Raw genomic sequence first — 25710 nt, forward strand, 5'->3', positions numbered from 1 at the left:
TACGAGGGAAAAAATCGAAGAAGAAAATAAAGAAAAACGAGGTACTCCATTTCATCTCTCTCTCTCTCTTTCTTTCCCTTCTTATGAAAACGATCGTTCCGTTATCACAACTTCAAAGCCAATAACGAGCGAGCTACAAGATTTACTTAACGATTAGAGCTTTGAATGACGATCGATTTTATTGCAAATAAAACGAATACACGAACTTGTATATATCACGATTCAGGCGGGAAAACATATTGGAGAGAGGGAGGGTTAAAAATGAATGAAATATTCCTAAACGTGATTCAAAATATATTTCTTATTTATTGCTCTCAAAAGGAATCGACGCTCTTTTGTAAAGCAAAGGTACAAAAAAAAAGAAAACTTACTTGACGTCAATAATACAACTTACACGTACGTTATCAATAATACGTATGATAAAAAAGAAAAGAAAAGAAAAGAAAGAAAAAAAATCAAGATTAGAAGAAACGAAGAAAAAGGCACAAGATCGGGTGGGAGGATGGTGCTGGAGAAGGAGGAGGAGGAGGAGGAGGAGGAGGAAAAAAAGGTGATGGGTATAGAAAAAAGACGCAAATAGATACATACATAGAAAAGTAATATAGTAGCAAATATGTGCGAGTCTCGATTTAGACGAGTCCTGGAATGATCTACGAAGGATAATACGGACTTTTCGAATAAATATACCGTGTGAATGATCCACGTGAGCTTCGCAAAACATAATTGCAAGAAGATTTATCAATATCAAAAAACAATTCGTCGTTTCTGATATTTTTCCAGATTAAATCGTCATACATTCATTTTTTTCACATTTAGTAAAACCGATTGAACACGATTAACGATCTACATCTTTGCTTGTATCTTGAAACTCGCCATTCGATCGATATTGTTTTAACCTAATCAGAAAGATATTCATCTCGTTTCTTTATATCTTTGTTACGCCGTAAAACATTCTAAATTATCCTTATCAAATATCATCTTACATTCTAGTAAGGCCCGTACTTTAGGTATTCGGGAGTAACTCACAGGATTATATCTGTAGAGGTTCTCTCTCTCTCTCTCTCTCTCTCTCTCTCTCTCTCTCTCTCTCTCTCTCTCGCTCTCGCTCTCGCTCGCTCGCACGCTCGCTCGCTCTCTCTCTCGCGCGCGCGCATACATGTACATTCTCACCCTTTTGCATTCATCTCATCTCATTGACGCAACGAGTTCTCCGCGGCAAAGGGAGAAGAAAAAAGAAAATAAAAAAAGAGAAAATAAAATACACGCTTTCCCATCGTAAAATGCTCGGTGGTTTGTTATATAACTTAGCTTATAATTAGATTAAAAATGAACTTATAATGTAAAATCGTACGAAAGTAAATGTCACTATTTCTCGTAGCTTTTTGGTTTGCATACTCTGTGTGTGAGTGTGTGTATGTGCGCGCACACGCGCGCGTATGTGTGTGTACGTAAATAAGGCATCGCGTATTCGTTCGATCCTTCTTCCTCTGATAACTCTCGCGATTAAGCTCGATCAGCTCAGTCTTTGTCATGTGTAATGTTCGCATGGACGGAAAATAAAATTCTAATCTCTTTTATTCGCTTTTGATCATTGTTATTAAATACGATACGATATAGAACCAATGAAAAGAGGAAAATGAAAAAAGATTAAATCGATTAAATCGCAAAGGGTAATGTATCCGACATAAACGAACGAGATTGAAATCGTCATTGTCGTTGTTTTTGTCGTCATCGTCATCGTCGTCGTCGTCGTCGTCGTCGTTGTCGTCGTCATCGTCGTTGTCGTCATCGTTGCGAGCTTACTTTCGCGCAAGAATCGAAAATAAGATGAGGCGTTCCTCAAATTTTGACATTTCTATCAAATGTAAAAAATTGGAACTACTCGACGACGTTCGATCCTTGATTTTAAGTACCCATAATACGTCTCTTTGCGGAGACGGAGAAAAGAAGAAAAAAAAATTCAGACGAAATTTTAAGGATCTATGATAAGTTTGTGGACTTTGGAAAGGCAAGAATCGTCTATTTCTTTTTTTCTCTTTCTCCTTACGTCCATGATCGATCCACGGCGATATTTTCTAATTCGAAAAAATTAGATCTTTAGGAGGGTGCTGTAAATAAATATCCTTTTGCCTGTGTCCGTCGTTTCGACGAGTTTATATCTTCTGCTATTTAGCTTCTCAATGAGATTCTTCGTTTCCGCTGTGCTATGATGCGTACTCCAACGTATAGAAAGGACAGATATCCTTATGATTTCCCAAGGGATCGTGTCTAACACCTGTTCGTGATAAAAAAAAAAAAGGTCAAATAACGATAAAATAAAAAAAATAAATAAATAAAAAATATCCTGTATGACGAATGAAAAATAAAGTTTTAATTTTACCTGGCCATCTTGGATGTCCGGACTGTCGAGACTCAAGTAATCTAAAGTTGTGACGTTATAGGCCAGCAGTACACTGTAAAGAGGGAAACACTTCAATCTGGTCGTCGGCAAACTCTCGTCCGACGAAACAAGACTGTTCGGTCCTTCGCCTAATTTGGTAACTTGGACCTCGGATTCCTGATGATACGTTATCTGAAATACCAAAGATAGCAATCTAACCGATCGATCATTATTTTCTTTCGACGAATTTCTTAAACGAAGGCTTACTTCTTTGATGACTTTGTCGGTACTCAGGCATGAATGAAGCACTCTCGTTTTTATATTACGACTGCTTTTCTGAGCCTCGAAGAAACTTCTAGGATCTGTAAGGATCAAAACGCCTCTCCAATTCAAATTCGAATCGAGCCAGGCTGTACTGGACATTGCTCCTATCTGAGAAGGAAAAAAAAAAAAAAAAAAAGAAAATAAACGACAATATTATTCGTACGATCGAAATTAGATCTCTAGATGGTTAAAAAAAAGAAAAAAGAAAAAGTAAAAGTATACAAGCGGAATATTGATATTAATTAGGTTCGTTTAAAAATTTTAATCGATTATACGCAAGTTCTCTAAAGTGGCGCGTCAAAAAAGTTGAACTATGATTGAAGAACCATAATTATATAATAAAATTCGAAAGATAAATCGTAATTTGAAAATAAATCCCTACCCTGCTGATATATTCAATGTAGACACCCTCGCGTTTATTTTGTGTCAAACTCGCAACGTACTTCTCCTCGGAGGTTTGCGTCGCGTTTAGGAACTCTTGATGAGTCGTTGGTTTAAAATGAACCTCGCGTATGTAAGCGATCAGCTGAGGATTGTCCATGGAGACGCTGTTAAGCACGTAGTCCCTCGTCATGTTCGCATCGAAGGCTTGCCTCCTGTAATATCGGAAGGTCGGCTTTAAAGTTTCAAAGGTCTCATTAGCGAGAGAATTGATGATCACCCTTTTGAGATCGGTAGCAATAAAAGAGAATAGGAATCGATTCAAATCGGCTCGCGTTCAAAATGGAAAAATCATTAACGTGTAAGTAATGTTAACTAATACGCTCCAATTGAAAATTCCTCGGACGAAGAAGACAATAAAAAAATGATTGTAATTTTAAAGCATTGAATTAGAAGTTTACCTTAATGCAGCAGCTTCGCTCCAAACGAGAAGTAACGCCATGGCAGTTGAAAAAGCTGCTAGAAAAGCCAAGCAGGGGGCCACTCTTCGCCACCAGGTCCTCTTGTAGCTTAACAAAGCGTTAGCAGGGAGATTTGAGGCCGCTGTTGCTTGTTGACCACCACCTCCGCCTCCAACTCCGGCTGAGGCCGTTCCTGGCCCAGCCATCCTGTCGAAATAGAACGGGCAATTTCTTTTTAACCTTCTTTTTTCCCCTTGTTTTCAAAGGACAGGGTTCGCTACTACACGTGGCGATCATGCCGGACTATTTACGCTCTCGCCAGCAAATTTATTGTCGTTTCGAGGGAGATTTCGAATGCACCTGTCGTTGCGACTCTCTCGTCGCTCCAACGTCCGTTCATTCGTTCGTTCTTTGTCCCCGTCGACAATTTCTAAAGGCATTTGCATCGTAAATAATTTTTATACGTACATTTATCTCCAGAAAAAAAAAAGAGAAAAAAAAAGAGAAAAAAAAAGAGAAAAAAAAAGAGATTACGTCGCTCGTAAAGCAAGCTAATTAATTCTATTTAGTCTTTCCAATTTTATTATCAGATCATATAAATTTTTATTATTAGATCAATCAATCTCGATAGTTTTTTTTTGTTTTTATCAGAATAAGATGGCAACGTTTGATATTTCTATTGAATACAATTTAATTCAAGAACATCGGAGTGACACAATGGACGCTTATTGTAGGCGTCTCGACCTCGATTCACCTCCTTGCAAGCTGCCACGTACCGATAATTTTAACTTCTTGGAAAAATAATCGATCGTATGAAAGAAAGAGAGAGAGAGAGAGAGAGAGAGAGAGAGAGAGAGATATCATTTGTTTTTTTCATTTCGAAGAGAAACGCGGCGTTGTCTATCGATTCGATTCACCCTCTTTTGCTCACGGACATGCGATACGCCTGGCATTAATTAATTTCTTCTCGAGTTTTAGGGTCGTTCGAATAAAATATAACTATCCTAGCGTATTCCCTCGAGTAAGAAAAATCAGAACGAGTAAACGACACACCTTCCAACCCAGAAACGTTCGATATAATGCTGCCATCATTGTTAGCAGAATTTATTTCATTAACACATTTTTCTCATATTACCGGTTTTCTAATGAAATATAATAATCTCTAAAATAAATCTACCGAATACTCGTAGAGTACGAATAATCGAATATGGTAGGACCAGTTGGAAATTAATTTCATATAATTTACGAAAGAATTCGCGGAATAATCGTTTGCATTCATTAAAATTTATTTCTTTAATTTCAAAAATCTTTTCTTCTTTTAATTAAAAAATAAATCATCGAGGTTGTCACCTTGTATGGTTCTATATATATAAGGTTTCTTGCAGAATTTTTTCTTGCAATTAAAAGAAAAACATATAAACGTTAATTAAAAACGTTGCTATTCGCCATAAGATAAAAGAGTAATAGATGTGTTGTAAAGACGGCACTTAGGCGAGTCGCGCATGGGTCAGGTATATCTAGATGTATTTGTTTCTCTACTACTACACGTGACTCACGGCCGGCGCGCACGGACTTTCTAAACAAATTTTTTCCTATCGCATCCATAAGAGTACACATATAAGGATTCCGAACAAAGGAAGTCTTCGGGTTCGTATCCTTTTCGTACCTGCCGTTCGCAAACCCATCCCATTCAAGAATAAGACTTCCAATATTCGACCTTCTCGGCATCTTTACTCGGTATTTCACGCATTATGATGCGATGATCTTTTTTAAAAATACGTAAAGAAGTTATTTGAAATATTAAAGAGTCATTCGTTTCGTCTCTTCGATTTTTTTTCCTTGTGATTTAATTTCGTCGGTTTTTTTTTTTTTTTTTTTTTTATAAAAGATTCGAAGATTTTTAGGGGACACGAGAGGTAAGAAAAACATAACAAATCGAGACACCAGATGTAAACATTGTGCAATTAAAAGAACGCTTGATGTACGTAAAACTCGACGATTTCATTTAATTATGGAAACGAAACAACGCTTTGCGTTGCGGTCTTCGATCTTTTTGACATAACGACGGTGTGACGGTAAGAGAGAAAGAACAAACGACCGTTCTAATTACCTTTTTCTTTTGATGTCAAACAAGAGAATAACGGATCGACCACTATACGTTTTACCTAATCCCAATAAACGAGCATTGTGCAAATGATAGCTCTCTTTCTCTCTCACTTTTTTTTTACCAAAGTATTAAACATGTGTTTTTGTCGGAACGTTACGACCCCCACTCGTTTCACTCGAATGACATTTTTCTAATTCCAACGTTACATGTCAACGCAACAAATATCTGAATTGGTGAAATGGAAAACGGCGAAAAGAAAGGAGAGAGAGAGAGAGAGAGAGAGAGAGAGAGAGAGAGAGAGAGAGAGAGAGAGAAGAAAGAGAATAGAAACGCGTAGAAAAGAAAAGAAAAAAAGCAAGTTGTGAAAACGTGATCCCCGTTGTTTTCCACCGTTAAAAGCTTTCTTTGCCTTTTATATTGAATTTACGGTGATGGCGGAGAGAGAAAAAAAAAAGGAAAAGAGAGAAAAGCAGACATAAAAGAGAAATAAGACGTAAAGAGGGAAAAGAAAATAATCGTCATTTGAAGAAAAGACTGAAACCTTTGCGGAATAATATCACTCTCGTCATGAGCGATATCGATCGATCGATTTCAACGTACATATGTATCATTTAAATGTAATAAGTTGTAGGTAGGATACGATAGGTTCGCATAGCTTTCACATCGGTCTCTCTAGTCGTAAACGTTAATATACACACAAGTCGTTAGTAAACATATCCGTAATACATAACATACTCGTAAAAACGAAAAATGATGCATAACAAGTTGAGAAAGATAGCGCGATTCACTTTGTTTGAAAGAGAACTTCGTATATTATATCTACATATCACTCATACTTTCATGCACCGATAAATCCGTACAAAAAAGAAAAAAAAAAAAAAACGTAACAAAAAGAAAGAAGAAACAAACGAATTCACATAATTGTTACTATCTAACAACTCTGAAAGAACGTTCCCTTCGAAGGAATTAAAATCCAAAACACGATCGTAGCTTAATGGATTTTTTCTTTCTCTCTCTCTCTCTCTCTTTTTTTTCTTGTTTATCGATACTACGTACTTGGACTTGAGGGGCTCCAGTTTTTGGCAGATCTTTCTTGTTCGATTTTAAGTGCCGATGGAAACGCAGCTTTAACAGCACAGTACTTTGATCGCGGGAAGCTTTACATCTCGTCCGTGACACGCTCGCTGTCCCGTACACATTCGGCTTTCGTTTGCGCGACTGTAGGAGAGCGTGCTCATCTCTCTTTCTCTCTTTCTCTCTCTCTCTCTCTTCTCCTTCTCCTACTCCTCTTGCCCCTCTCTTCTTCCTTTCTCTCCCACTCTCTTTCTCTCGATTTCCTTTCGTCCGGCCGACCCACACGCGCGGTGCACTTTACGAAGTAGCGTCCTCGCTTTGCATCGAGAAGAATGTAACCGTAAAGGAACTTTTCTATGTCTCTTCCTCCTCTCTACGGAGAGGAGTCATGACAAAGAAGGAAAGAAAGAGAATGAGGGACTACGACGACTCGCAAAGCGACTACTCGCTGACTGAGAGTCGTCGGCTAGAAGGGAGCGAAAGAAAGAGAGGAGGGTATAGCCGCAGTGCAGCTCTGTCGATGAGTCTTTCTCTTTCCTTCTTAAACTCCGACTCGCTCTCTTTCTGCATATACCTATCTCTCTCTTTCCCACGATTCTTCGTATTCATGCGAGAGAGAGAGAGAGAGAGAGAGAGTCAGCGTCGGGCGTTTGTCCTCACTGAGAAAGAGACGTTTCCTTCTTCTTGACTCATCGTACGAAAGATAGAGAGAAGGAGAGGGAGAGGAAGAGAGAGAGAGAGAGGGAGAGAGAGAGAGAGATGATACACGCACACGTTTGGTGAAAAAGAGAGGACGGAGTGGCACGGAGGACGACGGTTGCTGGCTCGTGACGAGCACCGACTGCGTGTGCCCTCCTCGCTGGCACCTGGAAACGGCCCCAACACCACGGCGACGGCGACGGCGACGGCGACGGCGACGGCGACGGCGACGGCGACGGCGACGACGACGACGGCGATGACGACGACGAGGAGTACAATGCCTTCTCTCTATCTCCCTCTCTATGTGTCTGTATACATCGGGTGTCCTTCTTTAAACGGCCCACACCGTCGAACTCTAGCCTGTTCATCGTCTATCCCCTTCAATTCTACACGATCGCCTTTCTCGCTCGCTTTTACGAGGACACTCTACCGTTCTCCTAGCTTGGCCAGGTAGAGAGAACAGGGGTTCTCAACTTGTCGACTTTCTTACTCTCTCTCTCTCTCTCTCGCTCTCTCTCTCTCGCTCTCTCTCTCGCTCTCTCTTGCAGTCTTTAGTCGAGGTTTATTCGATTTATTTCAAGCAGACTCGAGCGAATGCACACGACGTCGTTATTGATCCCAACGTAGACTGCTAAAGAAGAAGAAATATCGTGGGTTCTTTTATATCTCTGGCTTTTTTCTTTTGGTTCTTTTTTCTTCTTTTTTTTTTTTTTTTTTCTAATTTCAATGATAGTCATCGTGTAAATATTTGTATTACCTATGCTCTTCGATTTTGAAGTACCATCCGAAAAAAAGAAATACAAGTCCACGTGAAAGCGAAGAAAAAGAGAGGGAGAGAGAGATTCGAAGGAAGAAAGGGAGAGCCACTTTTCCATATAATGGCGAGACACGGACAGGATGAAAAGGGAAACGGTCGGTTGGGGAGAGAAAATGTACGATAGAGCGGGGGTGCAGAGGAGAAGGGACAGGGGAGTTACGGAGAGGGACGGAGAAGGAAGGGAAACGTGATTGGTATGCGCCAAGGCGGAAATGGCATCAGCTGTGGCAACGATAGGAAATTTTGTTATACACACCCTTCTCCGTCTCTCGATTCTCTATCTCTATCTCTGTCTATCTTCGGCAATTCTCTAATTGCATTACAATTTTCGTTAGTTCGCCAAGTTCGAATTCTATTTCCATTGGAGTTACCCTACGGAAACGATTCTTATTATCGATTAGCGAATTTCCAACGCTTTCGACGCAAAACTTTGTTAACGTCATTGACTGCCGTGCTGATATTATTTACAAATTGATTTAATATTTCATTATGTTTCGTTCCCATTCTAATTCCTTATCACTTTACTACTTGGATTTTTTTTCGGGATTTTCTCTATCTTTCTTATTCTTGCGTCAGCGTCCTTTCCTTTGTTTTTTCTTTTTCTAAAATCTGACACTTGATTAGCAAACATAAATATGAACGTACGCGACCCATCCTTACTCTTTCATATAGGGATATCGTTTGTGAATTTTTCTACCGTAGAAAATTCAAGTCGAGAACGCAACTCGACTCGAGAAGTATAGAATTTCTCTTTGAAAAGGAGTTAAAGAAAAATAGAGAGCCTGGCGAGAGACGAGAGCAGCCGGCTCTCCGTCATCGCGATCGTGCGTGCCACTGCCATCTGCTCGATCATGTAAATGCGAATAACAGGGAGAGAAGGAGAAAGAGGGAGAGGGAGAGGGAGAGAATGGACGTCTAGTCAGGTCGGCAAGCGTCGGGACGCCCGCGACTACACATGGCACGCGCTCAAACGCGCGGACTCTCGCGCAGACGCGATTCTTCATCGTCGAAAGAGAGTAAGTAAGGGGGAGAGAGAGAGAGAGAGAGAGAGAGAGAGAGATTCACGCACACGAGTAGGAGGACGCCGTTGGAAGCGCGTTACATTGAACCATCCAACGGAGAGCGGACACTCGTACGGCGACCGCGAACGTGATAACTCCTTTCCTGTTCCTGTTTCTTCCCAAAGGAACACGAAGAATAATTCTTTTTGAACTTTCGACGAAAGTGTTCATTTTCTTGAACAAAACTTCGATATCACACAGTGGGAACATTCCGGCACATCGATTATTTTTTTCAAGAGGATTTGGAGCATCAGAAACGAAGCCGATGATCGGTGTTTTCAACTAAAATTGACAGTACGTTCTAACTTTTTCTAATTTCAAAGGATCAATTTAACTCTAGAGGCATCAATTTCAAATGTGCCGCGCGCGGGAAAATTTTGGATAACTCAATTATCTTAAACGTCATTAAAATTGTCGATTTGCAATCGATTATCTACGTATGTATGTTCGAAGCATGCAAAGTTAATAGGTCGAATACTATCGCGCGCATTCACAATAACTCGTCTTGTACTCGTCGTCTGTCACATTTGATAGATTTTCTCTTGACAAAAGGGAGGCGCGCTTTTTTTTCGCTCATTTTTTCTCTTTCTTTCTCTCGCCCTCTCTCGGCCTCTCTCACTCTCTCTTTCTCCGTCCCTACAATAAAAAGTACTTTTAGAAGGAAGAGAGGAAACTGGCACGGAAGCTTTTCAACTAACTTCCATTCAAATTTTGACATACTCGTTTGGACGATAAGTTGAAAGAAGTCATTAAGAAAAGTAATAAGTCGAGAAGAAAATAATTTTTTGAGAGGGCTTTCGCGAAACAATCGCGAATAAGGTCGATTCTTTCGCTCGAAAGATTTCAACGACCTTCCTTCGTATCGTTCCTTTTTCTTCTCACATTGCATCGCTTGACACGCACGCACGCGCTCACATTTCTAAGAAATAATACAGGTTTTAATTAAGTTCGATAAAAGGATATTCTTCGCGTAACCTTACGGAAGTCGACTTTCTCCCACGCGCTAATTAACTTCGTTAAACCTCTTCTCTGCACATGACCTCTTCTTTTCCGTATAAATGTAATTCAATATTCAAAGGAATAAGTTGGAAGAGAGAAAGAGAAAGAGAGCTCGAGCATCTTATAAATTTCCTTAGAAGAAAGAACGAAACCGTAATTGGTATTTATCAACGAGAGAATACATTTTCTCAATTCTTTTCACTGTCGAATCCAACGAAAGGAAATAAAGTAATAAGAGCGAAGGCCGAGCACGAAATCGCACCCAAGCTAATTTTGTCTACCGATTGAATTTACTCTGCTAGATACACACAACAGACACGTTGTTCCAATAAGCTTAGAAATCGATAGACGTTCGGTCGAAAACAAAAGCATTCTAACGGATTTAACAATGAGTCTTACGTTCCAAATTGGCGCCATTTATCCGGACGATTTTAGATCGAAAACAAGTACTTAATTACTTACTTACTTACTTACGTACAATGTCTCATAGCTTATTCTATATTCGCGAATACGTCTCTGATTTCGATGTTGACGCTTGTTAGCACAAGAGCGTCCCTAATTAACATACCGATCGGTACCTTCAACGACTATAGAGAGAGAGAAGGAGGGGAAGGGATTAAATCCACAAACAAGGGACACATATATCAATGACAAGCGGAAGATCATCGATACATAGGTCGACCCGATGTACTTCGAAATCCATTGGCCGAGATCCAATGAAGAATTCAGTGTGGGAAAATGTGGAAGTATGAAACTGCCGAGTGGATTTCCAGTTTATACGGACCACCACCACTCGTGTCACGTTTCGAGAGTCATTAAGGAAAAAAAATGGGGGCCAACCAATCGAACAGAAGCGTACCTACTCCAGGAGAAGAAGGTATTGTCCTTGTTGTTTCTTTTTTTCTCTTTTTCCATTTCATTTCTTTGCGAATAGAAAGAAGAAAAAGAAGAAGAGGAAGAAGAAGAGGAAGAAGAAGATATACGTTTTCATGGTTAAAATCAATAACTATCGACGTATATACGAATTTCAGCAAGTCGCAAATATTTCGATTCATGAATTTAACAAAGAGAACGTACCAGTTCGTTTCGACCACATTACTCCAGTGGAGCGTTATTTCAAAAAAAAAAACACTTTTCTTTCTCTTACTTTTTATTCTTATTTTTGTTTTCTTTTATCATCAACAATCGTCGATATTCGAAAATGCCTATGCATCTCGTTTTATTCGATATTTCGTTCTATCAGTATGATCATAGATTTGAATATGGTTAAAGATATGCTAGATTCTTTTCCTTTAACATGGAAAGTAGAGCTCGTAGATACGTATTCTTACGGTATTTTGCGTTAAAATTCATGAAAAACGTGGATATCAGCTAACGTCGAGACATTTTTCTTCGTCGAAACTTCTACGAATATTTTTACTACAACATTACCACATATCTGTTACAGTGAATTTCGATCACTTTGAAATTCTACGTGCCATAGGCAAAGGAAGTTTCGGAAAGGTATGTTGGAAAAATATTTTAATATCTATTAAAACGTTAACGGAGGAATGAACGTTGTTATAAAAGTGCTTGATCAATTCGTTTGAAAAAAGGAGACCGAGCGTAACGGATTTTTATTCGTCCATCGGACCGAATGATATTGGCAAATTTATCTGACGTAATACGTCGTAATTTATTATATATTTCTTTTAATATTTTTTCGTTTTCATTTTTCTATAGATATATACTTCGCAATATTCGTCGAAATTCGTAGATATATGTGTATAAAACGATCGCGTTTTTCCGAAATGAAAAATTGCATCGAATAGAATTTATAGTCTTGTTCGCTATATGTAGTAATATGCTCAGAGCATCGCGAGATTCGTGTTATGACCTTCCGAAAACAGCATACGATGTAATCGATCGGCGAATCACGAAATTCGAATGCCCCAACTTTACTTGTGCCGCTTATGATAAATGTATCGGAGCATAGATGGGATCGTATTAACGCGACCGCGAATAATTAAAATACAATCACGTTGTTGGTAATGATCGTTTGAACGACGGAAATAACAGGCGATACATTTTCGTGCCACCGAATTTCCATTTTCTCTGAAGGTTTCGAAGAGATTAAATCTCGTAATTACGTTCATGTAATGATGTTGAAAAAATAAAATAAATACTGACTTCGTAAGTTAACGCGTTTATTACCAAATAGTATCTCATCCGTACTCAATTATGCTAATATTATTAAAAACTTCATTCGTAATATTTATTTATTTAACATATTGGGATATCATTAAAGAATTAATCGATTGACTTGTATTTACATAAAAGATTGGATCGATGAATCCTAATAAGGGGTATGTATATACAAAAATAAAATATATAGGATAACATTTTATTCTATATATTTTTATAAAATTATAAAAGATAGGTAGAGGGAAGATAAATTTCGATGGATTTTTATCAAAGTTAATGACCCGCCGACGAATCGGAAAGTCGATTAAACGAATCAGGGATGAAGAAAATGTTGCAAACTGCCGTTAATTAAGCACTTGATTTTACTCCTGCTTCTCTAATCGATTTGTTCCTGGCAATATTCCAAATCGGATATTAAAAAACGAATGAATTCTCTTCGTTCTTCAGGTTTGCATAGTGCAAAAGAGAGACCGTACAGGCAACATGTATGCGATGAAATATGTCCACAAAGGAGAGTGTGCGGAGAGAGGAGCATTAAAAAATGTCGCGAGAGAGGTCGAAATTCTTTCCAAATTGGAACATCCGTGTCTGGTGAATCTGTGGTTCAGTTTCCAAGGTAAGCTGTTCTTTTGATTCTAGAATTTCATTCGAACGAGAAACTTTAACAAAATAATATATGTGTATGTGAGAGAAAAAGATGGAGAATGGGGGAAGAAAAAAATGAAGGAACGGTCTGACGAAATTACAAATTATCATCGACTATGCTATTTCTATTCCCAGTACAACACATCTTGGCACTTACAGAAATTTACTTGCTTTTTCGTTAATTCACATTGATATTATCTTGACTTGAATCTCGAAAGTCGAATTATTACCTTTAATTCTCTAAGAGAAGTTGTATCGTTCAAGTTGACTGATTCTCTCTCTCTCTCTCTCTCTCTCTCTCTCTCTCTCTCTTTTCTTCTTCGCTCTCCTCTTAAAATGGGAGTCTTGAGTAATGCGAAACTTTGGTCGGAAGGAATCTCGCGGAAAGCCGGAAAAACAGAAAGTGGAGTAGGTAGCTATTGAGAGAACAATTCGTTGGTCTATTAAGATTAACTATTCTAGTCGTTTGAAACATATCTCTCTCTCTCTCTCTCTCTCTCTCTCTTGCTCTTTGCCATTTCCAGCTGTTTTAAATCGTCTTTCTATTTTGACAAATTATTGTTTGACCATTTACATATTGCACATATCGTTCTTAGTTATCCAAAGTTAGCTTAGTAATACTAGGAGAACTCATTGTTCAAAGAGTTAAGAGGATAAATGTAATCGTCCGATCTATTCAGAAAATTTATCCTCCTGCTCGCTATACCCGTTTCTAAACGCTCATCGCGATTATGTGCAACGTGAACTTATTGGCGAAAATGTTTACCGTATTATATACTAACGTGGTATTATTAGATGGGACATCGAAAGCCATAGGTAATACTCTTTAATACAAATTCGCTGTCGTTTTAGATAAACATGTTTGTGCAGACGTATCAACATCAATAACAATTTCGTTTTCCCTCTCAGACGAAGAGGACCTGTTTATGGTATCGGATTTGTTGTTGGGTGGCGACTTGCGGTATCACATACAACAGAAAATCGAATTCTCCGAGGAAAGCATAGTTCTTTTCGTCGCAGAGATCGCTCTCGCTCTCGACTATCTACAAAGTCATAAGATTGTTCATAGAGACATCAAACCTGACAATATCCTGTTGGACGAGGAGGGTGAGTATTCGAGTCTTTTCGCAACATCCAATATCGCTTTATTTTCGCCAAAGCACGTTTTCCGCTATTCGATATGAAAGGACTTAAAAGATAAAAGGAAAACACTCGGGATCACGTATTTTGTTTTAACATTCGTCTCCTCTCTCTCTCTCTCTCTCTCTCTTTATTTAAAGATTCTCCCATTACAATATCGATCTCGAATTTAGAAATTACAATACGTGATAATTCTCAGAAAATTGAGACGAAAATGATATTGCGAACGTTTGCATATCAATGAGAAACGGTTGTTTACCGGCTTGGAAGCAACAAACAACGCGTATGTTTTCGCTGGGCAACGTTATGGCAAACAAGCGTACTAATCGAGTATCATGAGAATTGTAATTCGATCGTCGAACTATGCGCAAAATTGGAAAATTGCTTTACCGCTGACTGTGCCAACTTCGCGCGTTGCGAATTTCCTACCGTAACCTCTCGTAACTGGTCCCGCTCTGTTTACGCGAGCATCCGTGTTATATTAAACCTATCTATGTGTATGTATATACGCCTGTGTATGTGCATCCGTTTCTCTACGATTCATAGATCCAGCTATTACTACTATCTTATGTGTATTCCTATAGCAAAGTACATATAGATACTCTCGATTTTGTTCACTTCTCGATTGAAGAAAGATGCTCTATTATTTCTAATAAAAAAGTAAACGAGCTTCCTTCAGGACGACGACGCTTTGTATCATTAAGGTGCAATTTTTCCTACGGGTATGAAAGCAAAATGTTCCTATTCTTGCGAGAATATCTTTACAAGCGCGGTACCTGATTCTCAAGAAGAAAGGAAACTTCCTTTGTTACGCTTTACATCGTTCTCTCTTTTAGTTCGGCATTTCATTAGTTATAAATCACGAAACTCTCTTTGACGTTTACCGAGCGTTCAGAAATTCGCGTGGAAATTTCTAATTCGCCCTCTATTCAATTTCTTTCCTCGTTTTTCTTTCTAACGACGCGTTATATTAAAATTTATATATTCTTATTAATTATAATTAAGTTTCTAACGGAGGAAGAATATTATGTTAAATAATTACATGGAAAGCCTGTAAAAAATTTGCTTAAACTCGCGATAACGATAAATCGCGATAAAATGAATATCTCTCGGTAGACATCTCTATTTCATATATCGATAAATTTGTCTTAATAAAATTTATTAATTCTTAATTGACACGTATCTTCTTCGTTCAAAGAATTTACGGAAGCCGTCAGGTGTATAACGAAGACTAACACCTGCGCTTATTTCTTAAATTTGACAGCTGCGTTGACATTACTTCATCGTGCTATGTTAAACTTGTGATAAATCCTACGAACATTATAGTTGCATTCTCCGTAGATATTTTCCACCAATCTTCAGTAGAAAACTTTAAGAGGGAGATATATATATATATGTATATATATATGTATATAAAGACATCTGTGAAACTCGTTGCGACAAAGAAGATAATAACACCCTTGGACATTTGCGGTCCTACGGAGTGCAGCTGACAGATTCGATGTTTGTTCGCTTCGTCGCTTTCGATAGGATGTACGTACAAGTATAACGAAACTTTTTCGAGGCAAGTTTACTCTTGCAATACGCACACACATACACACACTTATTTACAAGAAAATTTCGAGTAAAGTAGATATAAACTCGAAAAAGAAAGATTGTCATACCAAAGTTTTCAACATAACTGATAAAAGATATCCCATAAGAAAAGATAGATAGATGATGGTCCAAGTATGGATCGAAAATGTAAATAGTCTCTTTGCATGAGTTAACTAGGAGACGAAACATAGCTCGAAGAACATGTTCGTTCTAGTTCGTCCTACATCCTAGAGACAATGTGTCCCATGAAACTTCCATAATTACATAGTAGGTAAGTACTTGAAATAGACTTCGACTTGGAATTAACGAGAAAGTTGAAATTTTGTCTTGTTAAGTATTCGAACATCTTTGGTTGAATGTTAAATGAATCGCAATAGTTTATAGAGTTTAAGGATAGGTAAGATATTAAATAAGTAAAACCATTTTAGTTAAATAAGAAAGGGTCAAAGAGGGAACACACTAGAAATACTTTACCAGGGTGTGATCCGTAATTCGTTTTATTCATTCTCCTTTTAGTCCTTCGTATTTATTCTGCTCACGAATCACTCTCTCCCTTTTACTATTTCAAAGAAATTATATTCGTGGACAGTAGTTTCGTGATTTTAAAGTATTATGTTAAATAAAAATCTATACCCAATGAATAAAATATATTTAATTAACTATTCAAAATCTATGAATTTCTACGGAGGAAATCCTTTTAAATGGTCTTTTCTTTTCTTTGTTTTCTTTTCTTTTCTTTTTTTTTTCTTTTTTTTTTTTTTTTAATTATTATTTAAATATGGCAAAGGGATAAGCTTGACCTTCATTGTTTTTTCTTTGAATTTCCATTAATCATTCATTACTACAACATTTCTTCAGATTCGCGTTTGTACATACTGTTAGTCTGATAGGTACGTACTTTTAGATAATGCGACTATAGTAGCTAGTCGACTAGGAAATAGTGGGATATTTTCATATCCTGATGAGATATGGAATGTTTGCTATGATCACACAACTTACACAAATCACCTTATTCGTTACTATCTCGTCACCTCTCCTCTCTCTCCCTCACACACGCACACACACACACACGCACACACATGCACATACACAAACAATCTGTGTAACAAAGTGGCGAATTATGCAAAGCCGAGAATTTCCGAGTGGAGAAGAAAGTCGAGGCCGAATTTTTTCTATAAATATCTCACGAAGAGAGTAAACACGTTGACCGATAATAAAAAGAGAATAAAATAAAAAGATAATTCAATGAGGCGTATAAAGAAAGACAAGATAAAAACTACATTAATTCGTGTTTTGTTGTTGGCAGGTGTGGTGGTTTAAACGGATGGTGTTACGTGTTTCTCTTGTGAAATTCTACTCCGGCCACTACGTAGAACATAGTTTCGATCGATAAAATATACCTCCATGTACGTAGATATAAATCTCACTAAACCGCGTTTAGTAATACAACGAGACTACTGGTCGTTACTGTGAACAAAAGACTTGTAAAAGGTTGACGATGATGATGACAATAAGATATATGTATTTTATGAATCAAATTAATACGAGAACGATAATTTTGAATTAACATATTCATAGAAGTTGCATTCGTTATTTCGTCATATGATAAAAGTCGATAGTCGGAAATTCCACATACTGACTTTATTTAAAATATATTCACCTTCACGTACTACTTCTCTCATAAGGAAATTCTTTAGCGAAGTGAGAGAAATTCTTAGCGTACCGGTAACACACCGAAGATAGCGTCGTCGAGCGTTCATCTTCCTTTAGCTTTTTCCTTTTAAATCAAATTACTTACTAAAAGAGAAAAAGATGTCGATAGGATCGTTTGAAAAAATTGATTGGATCGTCTCAAAAAAGAAAAAAATCAGAATGAAATTATCGACTTTTTTTTATTATACGTTTAAAAAAGGATCCTTTTTAACGGCATAATGAAGATGAAAAAATAAAGGGAGTCTATATAAAATGTAAGAAGTCCTTCGAAGAGAAAAGCTGTATACTGCATTTTCATATCTCAGACGAGTACCTAAAACTACCTAACCTTAACTTCCTCTATAGTATCTTCCCCTACTGACTGTTTGAATTTTGAGATTGCGTCTGCATAATTTACAATTAGACTCGTGTACTATGTCGTCGCCATTTAAGGTCCCTCTAAATGTTTTCGTTTCCCTTTCGCGTTCCTTCTCTCTCTCTCTCTCTCTCTCTCTCTCTCTCTCTCTCTCTCTCTCTCTCTCTCTCTCTCTCTTTATCTTTCAACGCTTAAATTCCTATCGTCTTAACTATCGGGACTAGGTTTCTCTCTTATTCGAAACATTTTGCAATTTGCTTCGTGTGTGTGTGTGTGTGTGTGTGTGTATGAAGGAAAGTCACAGACGTCTTTCGAGAAACTCGCTAATACGTACTGTCGTTCGTAAAAAAAATAAGCGTCCGTTCGAGTAATAAAAATTGACACAAAGAGATAGCTAAAATTTCTAGAAAAATGTCGACATCTTTCTAGACAAATATACGAGTTTGATAATGTGATCGTTCCTTTATCAGAAAATTTGAAATTTTCCAAATTACATTGGATCTCCGTGACATTCAGATTTAATAAAACGTACTATTCTCTTATTCCTTGCACAAACTTTACCGAGATAGATATGTACGTATATCACCTTTACGACTCCATCAAAAGAAAAATGTGATATGTTAGAGAAATTGCTATCGTTTAAAATAGTTTACGACGTAATTTCTCGATAAAGTGTAAATCCGTTGGATCGTATATCCTTTGAAAAGGAAAACGCTTAAAGTTCTTCCCAAGAAATAGAAGATATAGAACGATCGATCTTTAAAGGATTTTCTTCGAGTTCCGAATGGATCAGGAAAATCTCGATATATTTTCGAGGCTTTGTAAAAGTACAATTACACTGAGAGCAGCGTGGAAAGAGCGTAAGAGATCTTCGATCTCCATCAACTTCGGAGGATAAATGTTTAGAAATCGTAAAGATTTAATTTTCTGATAAAGCCTGTCTCCTTTACCGAATATCTTCACAGTCCTATCTTACTTCGATCTATATGTAAAATTAAAAAAAAAAAAAATAAAGAAAAAAAAATACAGTCGGGAAATTAATTTCTTACATTTACAAGAGTAATTAATTTCATCCTAACGAACGAGGTCAAAAGTTGTATTATCTTTCGAGCTACTAATTAGAAGAAAGTTGAATACCATTTTAATGTCCCATGTATTTGAAAAAATATTATGACGAGGGAAGAAAGTAAAAAGCTCAAGCATGATGGTTGAATAAAGAGAAAAAAGAAAAAAATATTTTGAAATGTTTTTTAAACGTTATTAAAATAATATTACTATCGGATATAAAATGAAGTTAAATAATATTTTAGAGTTTAGCAAAGCGAATGCTTTCAAAAAGATCTTTAACTTGGTTGCTTTTAAAAAGGGCATGCACGCGTGACGGACTTCAATATTGCCACTGAATTGGAGGATGGACAATTGGCAACTTCGATGTCAGGCACGAAGCCGTACATAGGTATGTATGGAAAAAAGTCAGAGAAAATATGAGAAAAGCACGTCGTTGTTCTCACGTCACAGATATCCGCTAAATATTCGTAACACGTAGGTAGGTAGGTGGGTAGGTATATATATATATATATATATATATATATATATATATATATTTATATATGCACTCAGAGAGAACGCATGAGAGCTAGAACGCGTCGAACACGCTCGTAACATTTCCCATTTCTTTTTCTTCCAATATGAACCTACGTCAGCGCCAGAGATTTACATGTGCTCGTGCGAGGAATACGGTGTCCTTGGCTATGGATTTGCCGTCGATTGGTGGAGTTTGGGAATTCTCGCTTGGGAGACTTTGGCCGGTGAACGTCCTTATCCTCTTCACTCAACGACTTCTTACAGAGAGGCTCTGAGGATTTTGCAGGTAATCAAAGATAATAGTCGATTTAACGCGCTCCCTGCGGTGTCGATCGTGCCGGACTTTTCATTGGCTTTCGTGGACTTTGACAAGAATTGAATACATATTTACGACCGAATTAATTATTTTATCGAATTTCCTTCATCATTGAGAAAAATAACGATCGATCTGTATTGTATAGATCGCAAGGAAAATTTTAGTTTTCATTGTTACTTCGGCATATTTCTTTTTTCCTTATCGTTAATGCTCTTTCGAACTGTTATCGCTTCAGGAAGAAAGGGGAAAGCCATCTCACTGGAGTTCTGCAATATGCGACCTCTTAGACAGATTGTTAACTTTAGCACCAGGTGCTAGGGTCTCGACTTTAAAGGAACTCAAGCAGATTGCAGTGATAAGAAGTTTGGACTTTGATAAAATATTGAACAAACAGATAAAACCACCCTTTGCGCCACCAAAGGATCATCTCAATTGCGATCCCACGTTCGAACTCGAGGAGATGATTATCGAGGCGAAGCCATTGCATAAGAAAAAAAAACGTTTGACCAAACAAAGGTAATTTATTTCGTGCGAAAATAAATTGATTCGTACGATTATCGATATAATCGGCAGTAAGAACGAAAAAAAAAAAAAAAAAAAATCATCGAGATGCAATTACGTTTGAATTTCGAATCGATCCTCGTAGATCCATCAGAGCCGAGTCGACGGCAGACGATGCTGTGAAATTTGCGGAAGGTGACGGTATGGATCTAAGAAGATTGGCCTTTATCCCAGAATATCGCGTGTACAATCGTGAAAGAGAAATGGAGAAATTGGAGAGGGAACGAAAGGAGAAACAATGGGAGGAGGAACTGAACACTGCCATGATGGGTGCCGATGAGACGCCAAAGTATGAATCGAATTACTTCAAACGATAATCCAATTCCAACAAAATCGTTCTCATCGTGCGTTTCGTATCATAAAAAGCTTTTACAATCTGTTCCAATGAGGAGACGATGAAAATTTTACGATTTCGACATTCGGAAAGTGCGCATGCAACATGCATAAGAGAATTATATCAGCAGTAAATCTCATTTATGTACGCACGAACGTGCTCGAGTTTACATCGCCCAATGAAATTACATCCGTTGCTTTGGTAATTTGTTGAAAGACATTAACGGTACCTATCTACGTTGATTATAATCTTCGTCATTATCTATTCGTTTTTCTTTTTAATCTTCTCTTTTAAGAGAATTTAATTTCAAATCTCCTATTGAAATTATGCAATTCGCTGAACGAGAAAGACACAATTTGATCCTGAATACGATTAGAGATTATCAGAATTTTTGATTTTTTGTTTTCAGCAGGAAAGAAGAACAGCAACAGCAAGAGCAAGAGCAACGGCAAGAGCAACGGCAAGAGCAACGGCAACAGCAACAACAACAGAAAGCACAGAAAAGCGGGAACAGATTGAACGTCTCGAACGTGAAAGCTCGAATCAGTGCTTCTCCTAGACTTAATCGAAGGGCGAGCACTGCGACGTCCTCCGACATCGATTACATCGATGCCAGCCCTGAACCATCTACATCTTAATTAATTCAATCATTTTTTACAGGAATCTTATAAAACAACAGTGTCTATAAAATATAAATCGTGATCGATCGGTCGATCACATAACAATTACCATTATCGATCAATATATTCCATAGCTTTGCGTAAAGATGATCGTGCAAAAAACGCTGTAATATTAATTTAAAGTAGATACTGATTAGGTTTGCATTTTGAATAGTAGATCTTTTAGAGAAAATAAATAATAGGGATCATTAGTAGAGACGCCGAAAGATTATGAAAGATGTTTATAGAATCGATCCACGCGTTATATACGCCAAGTGGAAAAGATTTCTTTCCAGAATTTATTTAACGAAACGATTAAATCTCGTGTAAATACACTTTGCCGATTCATCGTTTCCTTTCCAAAAAGTTCCTTATTACTTATAGTTTAACGTTACTCCGTCGCGTTGTTAAAAAATTCCTCGAGTGCATTGTCAGGAATAACAAACAAAATCATTTTCGGTAAAAGATATCACGTTCGTAAAAGATAAATGCGATCCGTGATATGAGAAATATGGCAGACAGGATTCGTAAAGTGATCGGAACGGAAGAAAAATCTCCGCTCTCTTCTATAATTGGAATTGATGGATCGAATGCAGACCACGTTTTGTCCGAGAATCGTCAAGTAATCGATAAGAACGGCGCCTAGTCGACTAAACGAAACAACACAAAGAATCTTTTCTCGATTTTCTTCTCCCACTTGCGTTCACAAAACGCTTCGTTTTATAAACGTACAAATTATAAAAATCCTTTTACAATAATCAACGTACTTTTTGAATGATAATACTTTTTATTCTTTTCAAAGTTTTTAAACACAATTATTATTTTTCTTTCTCTCCGAGTATTTATACATTTATCAAGCTTATTTCTAGTCAAAATCGCAAAATACATATGTATGTAAAGTATGTATAAAATAGATTGCTGTCGTTAATAATTACGTTGAATTATTCATCATTGTATATAAATGCATACGTATAAAATAGGGGAAAAAAATATAATGTGTTATAACAATAAAAAAAGTAACAAGTGAAGAAAAGAAGAAAAAAAAAAAAAAAGGATATTTTCTTTATACGTAGAATTTGTATACATTGTGACAATTATAAAAACATAGTATGTTAATATATTAATAAAAGTAAATATCAACGTGATGCATTACAACTATATCTTAAAGACAACAAATAATAATTATTAATATCACAAAATATTGTCATAATAGACCTACTTGTGCTCATTGACAAACACGCAAAATCAAGTTTACATCTTTTTTGTATATCGTATGTATATGTTATGTAAAAAATGAAGGCCCACCAGTACGTGTCTAAAAGCGATTTTGCTATATCATGGAAGCATATTTCTCTAAGATTAGATTTCAAAAGTGTTACATCTTTCCTGTGAAAATATTCGTTCAGAAAAATCAAGTATTTCCTTTCTTCTTACATAAGTGACAAAAATGCAACTTCTTATTTCCGCATGTACCAGTTAATGTATAAACTAATGCAGCAACTATTGTCGTCATTCGATAAATGTCACAACTTATTATCGCAGATACGAGTCCTATCTAATATTAATTGAGCCTTGGCTCTCCCAACAACTCAGAAAAATAATTTAAATCTATTCTCTATCTTTAAGTATTCTTTACGTGATCACAGTAAATTTATATATAGAAAATAAAGATTAAGAAATTTTACATTAGATCGTTCAGATGAGTAATTCAAATAAGAACAAAATGGATTAACTTAATAACAAAATAATACATAGCTTTTACTTGCATAAATAATATGCATAATAAATAATAAATTAAAAAAAGTTTACTTGCAAATCCAACGATAAATCATTAAGTATTTATATTTCACATAAAGCTGATTCAGACTTATATATAATCTTTAACTCGAAATTTACCATTAAATTCAATCGAATTATTAAGTAATATATAATAATATATTTTGAAGTCATCACAGTATAATAATCATACGAGGGATCTTTAACATCTTCCTATTATCAACTTTCGTTAATTAAAGATACGTTAGAAAAATATTCTTTCGTAGAACAATATAACGAATTTAAATCTAATTTCTGATTTCAGTTATTATTGCGATAGAAAGCAAAATATTCTTTTTTTCTTTCATAAACTTATATAACGTCTTTCAAATGATTTCTGCTTTATATACGGCAGTCGTCCTCGTCGAAATAAATTTACTTATAAAATATTTGTTAATAAAGTAAACATTTCCAAGTCTTATTTATACAGCCGAGACATCTGTTACTTCAATTCTTGAAATTGGTTTCGCAGGTTCCACGATTATATTTGTCGAATCGCCGATACGAAGCTGTTGTAAATTTGCTACTATGGAATCTACCTGAACTGGTTGATCCGGCGATATATTTTTACCTTTGAGTTTGTTAAAATGAAGATAACAAATACCACGATAACCTTGCCAGACTATTTCATTTGGTTTAACTCCACGTTCTAACAAAGCATTTTTTAAATCGCGTACCCGTACACTGTACGAGATATTCGATAATTTTAACGAAAAGTCAATATTTGATTTCAGTCTTGAGTTAGCATATTTTCTGCGTTCATTACTTTTTTCGAGTATTACTTTTTTTCCCTTAAAAAATATTACAATAAAAAGATTGATATTAATTGGCTTAACGACGAAAGAATAATAATTTTACCTCTTCGTCTTTAAAAGAAGGATCAATATTTTCTTCTTTTTTTATCTTTCTAGAATATCTCTTTTTTGGAAATGATCTTTTTACCTCCTTACTATCTTTTTCCTCAGGGGAAGAATCTTCTTTATTAAACGAAAATTGATTCGAATTGGATCGTTTTTTATGCTTCAAACGTTTAGTGTGATTTTTGTAATATCGTTCTGTTTCCATATCGGAATCTATTTCCTTTAGAATTACTATCTTTCCTTCTCTGAATAGAAAATAAATGTTATGAGTATAATTATGAAAATTGATTAGAAAAAGTTTCCTACATTAAACCATACTTCTCGTCCATTTCTTTGAACTGTCTTAGCACTGGCATAGTTGTAAGTTTTCTTTGGCTAAGCATTTCCCATATAATGCCAGAATATTTTTTCACTTTTTGTTGGACTATTATTGTTTGAGTTGGTGTAATTATTATATCCACAGGTACATCGTGCTCTTTGAACAACTGGGATGGAAGATCATCTACTATTTGACAGTCGTGTACAGTTGTAATAATCTTAGTACTTTGTGTTATTGCACCCATTCGCACCATCATTGCAAATTCCAAATCTGCAAAACCCTCTCCTTTACCAAGCCTGTACCCTTCTCGACTGACACACACAGAACCTAATACAACTAAATCTACCTATATGTGTGTATATATATATATACATATATATATATATATATATACACACACACACACACACACACACACACACATATATCAGTGTGCAAAATTTTCAATATAAATTTTTCTCTTTTCTTTAAGAAAAACGATTACATACCTTCACATTTGAATCAACTCCAATCGGTTTACCAACTTGTTTCAAGCCATATATCGTTGAAAGAGTTTTCAATTCTGCATTTGTTGCACCAGCTATAGACGTAACGCGAAGAAACAGACCAGAACGTAATCTTGGAATAGGGACAAGTATCTCTTTATTAGCTACCAGAGCTAAATATCTTACTGGCTTTTGTGGTTTGTCTGGACTGATTTCTATAGTTTTTGCTTTCTTAAATTCTTCCAACTCCGTTAAACGCTGAGCTGCCTTTGTAGCACCTTTAAAGTTTGGAATGCGGTTATGAATATCAAGTGGAAAGCTTACTAATCCATTCTTTTTCATATAATCCCACATTTTGAATCTGAAACTATGTTTGGTCACCTCTTCGGCTGAAAACAAATATTATTTATTATATAATAATTATTTGGCAAATGAATTACGAATCAATAGAAAAAATTTAATATCAATGTCAAATAAAGAGAGCATATAGAAAAATGAACAACGAAAAATGTAATATTTTGTGAATGAACTTACGCAGTTTTTCGTCCGCCATAATAAAAAATTATACTACACGATCCTTGAATAATGATTATTAAATTAAACGATCTATAAAAGAGAGCTCATAAATTTTTTCTTACTAAAATAGCACGATTTGCCTGTTGCTTTATCCCTTCCACTATTCTACTTCCATTACAACGTTATCATGTTAAGAAACATAGCAAGTCAAAATTCACTAGAAATGTTAAGTTAAAAAACAAATATTTTGATAGAGAAGGCAAATTTATTACAATCTACAAATAGAAACAAAAAAATGTACGATGTTGATTGTTGTGAAACATAA

General features: G+C 36.3%; 3 protein-coding genes across 14 annotated transcripts; 1 reads left to right on the plus strand and 2 right to left on the minus strand.

The window, feature by feature from the left end:
- Positions 1-277: 277 nt before the first annotated feature.
- Positions 278-9063, minus strand: LOC124955200 (protein Star-like). Of its 2 annotated transcripts, XM_047509300.1 has the most exons (7): positions 8184-9063; positions 6710-8057; positions 3547-3753; positions 3087-3300; positions 2648-2812; positions 2381-2572; positions 278-2275 (listed from the first exon to the last, which is right to left on the minus strand). In XM_047509300.1, the coding sequence occupies exons 3-7, from the start codon at positions 3750-3752 to the stop codon at positions 2090-2092; spliced, it is 963 nt and encodes a 320-aa protein (XP_047365256.1). In that variant the 5' UTR covers position 3753; positions 6710-8057; positions 8184-9063; the 3' UTR covers positions 278-2089. The 2 variants fall into 2 exon arrangements, with proteins under 2 accessions (XP_047365256.1, XP_047365255.1); XM_047509299.1 differs by having other exon boundaries at positions 6710-9063.
- Positions 9064-9295: 232 nt separating this feature from the next.
- LOC124955180 (serine/threonine-protein kinase 32A-like) lies at positions 9296-23639 on the plus strand. 11 transcript variants are annotated; one of them, XM_047509235.1, is made up of 11 exons: positions 9296-9598; positions 10980-11180; positions 11238-11295; positions 11751-11806; positions 12935-13103; positions 13985-14239; positions 19303-19392; positions 19640-19806; positions 20072-20352; positions 20483-20686; positions 21141-23639. In XM_047509235.1, exons 2-11 carry the CDS (start codon positions 10989-10991, stop codon positions 21367-21369), a joined length of 1701 nt encoding a protein of 566 aa, XP_047365191.1. In that variant the 5' UTR covers positions 9296-9598; positions 10980-10988; the 3' UTR covers positions 21370-23639. The 11 variants fall into 11 exon arrangements, with proteins under 11 accessions (XP_047365191.1, XP_047365192.1, XP_047365190.1 ...); XM_047509236.1 differs by having other exon boundaries at positions 9297-9598; positions 10897-11180; positions 21144-23639; XM_047509234.1 differs by having other exon boundaries at positions 9298-9598; positions 10846-11180.
- Positions 23547-25574, minus strand: LOC124955194 (methenyltetrahydrofolate synthase domain-containing protein). Its single transcript, XM_047509286.1, has 5 exons — positions 25404-25574; positions 24873-25258; positions 24384-24730; positions 24064-24310; positions 23547-23996 (listed from the first exon to the last, which is right to left on the minus strand). The coding sequence occupies exons 1-5, from the start codon at positions 25420-25422 to the stop codon at positions 23628-23630; spliced, it is 1368 nt and encodes a 455-aa protein (XP_047365242.1). The 5' UTR covers positions 25423-25574; the 3' UTR covers positions 23547-23627.
- Positions 25575-25710: the final 136 nt, after the last annotated feature.

This window comes from Vespa velutina, chromosome 17 (genome assembly GCF_912470025.1).
Source record: "Vespa velutina chromosome 17, iVesVel2.1, whole genome shotgun sequence".
Taxonomy (NCBI): Eukaryota; Metazoa; Arthropoda; class Insecta; order Hymenoptera; family Vespidae; genus Vespa; species Vespa velutina.

Coding starts and splice junctions, on each gene's coding strand:
- LOC124955200 (XM_047509300.1), bottom strand. CDS start 3,752: ATGGCTGGGCCAGGAACGGCCTCAGCCGGAGTTGGAGGCGGAGGTGGT. Junction 3,301..3,546: donor AGCGAAGCTGCTGCATTAAG/GTAAACTTCTAA, acceptor CCGATATTACAG/GAGGCAAGCCTTCGATGCGA. Junction 2,276..2,380: donor CGGACATCCAAGATGGCCAG/GTAAAATTAAAA, acceptor TATCACGAACAG/GTGTTAGACACGATCCCTTG.
- LOC124955180 (XM_047509235.1), top strand. CDS start 10,989: ATGTACTTCGAAATCCATTGGCCGAGATCCAATGAAGAATTCAGTGTG. Junction 11,181..11,237: donor ACCTACTCCAGGAGAAGAAG/GTATTGTCCTTG, acceptor CTTTGCGAATAG/AAAGAAGAAAAAGAAGAAGA. Junction 14,240..19,302: donor TATCCTGTTGGACGAGGAGG/GTGAGTATTCGA, acceptor GCTTTTAAAAAG/GGCATGCACGCGTGACGGAC.
- LOC124955194 (XM_047509286.1), bottom strand. Junction 24,311..24,383: donor TTCAAAGAAATGGACGAGAA/GTATGGTTTAAT, acceptor TTTTCTATTCAG/AGAAGGAAAGATAGTAATTC. Junction 23,997..24,063: donor CTTCTTTTAAAGACGAAGAG/GTAAAATTATTA, acceptor ATATTTTTTAAG/GGAAAAAAAGTAATACTCGA.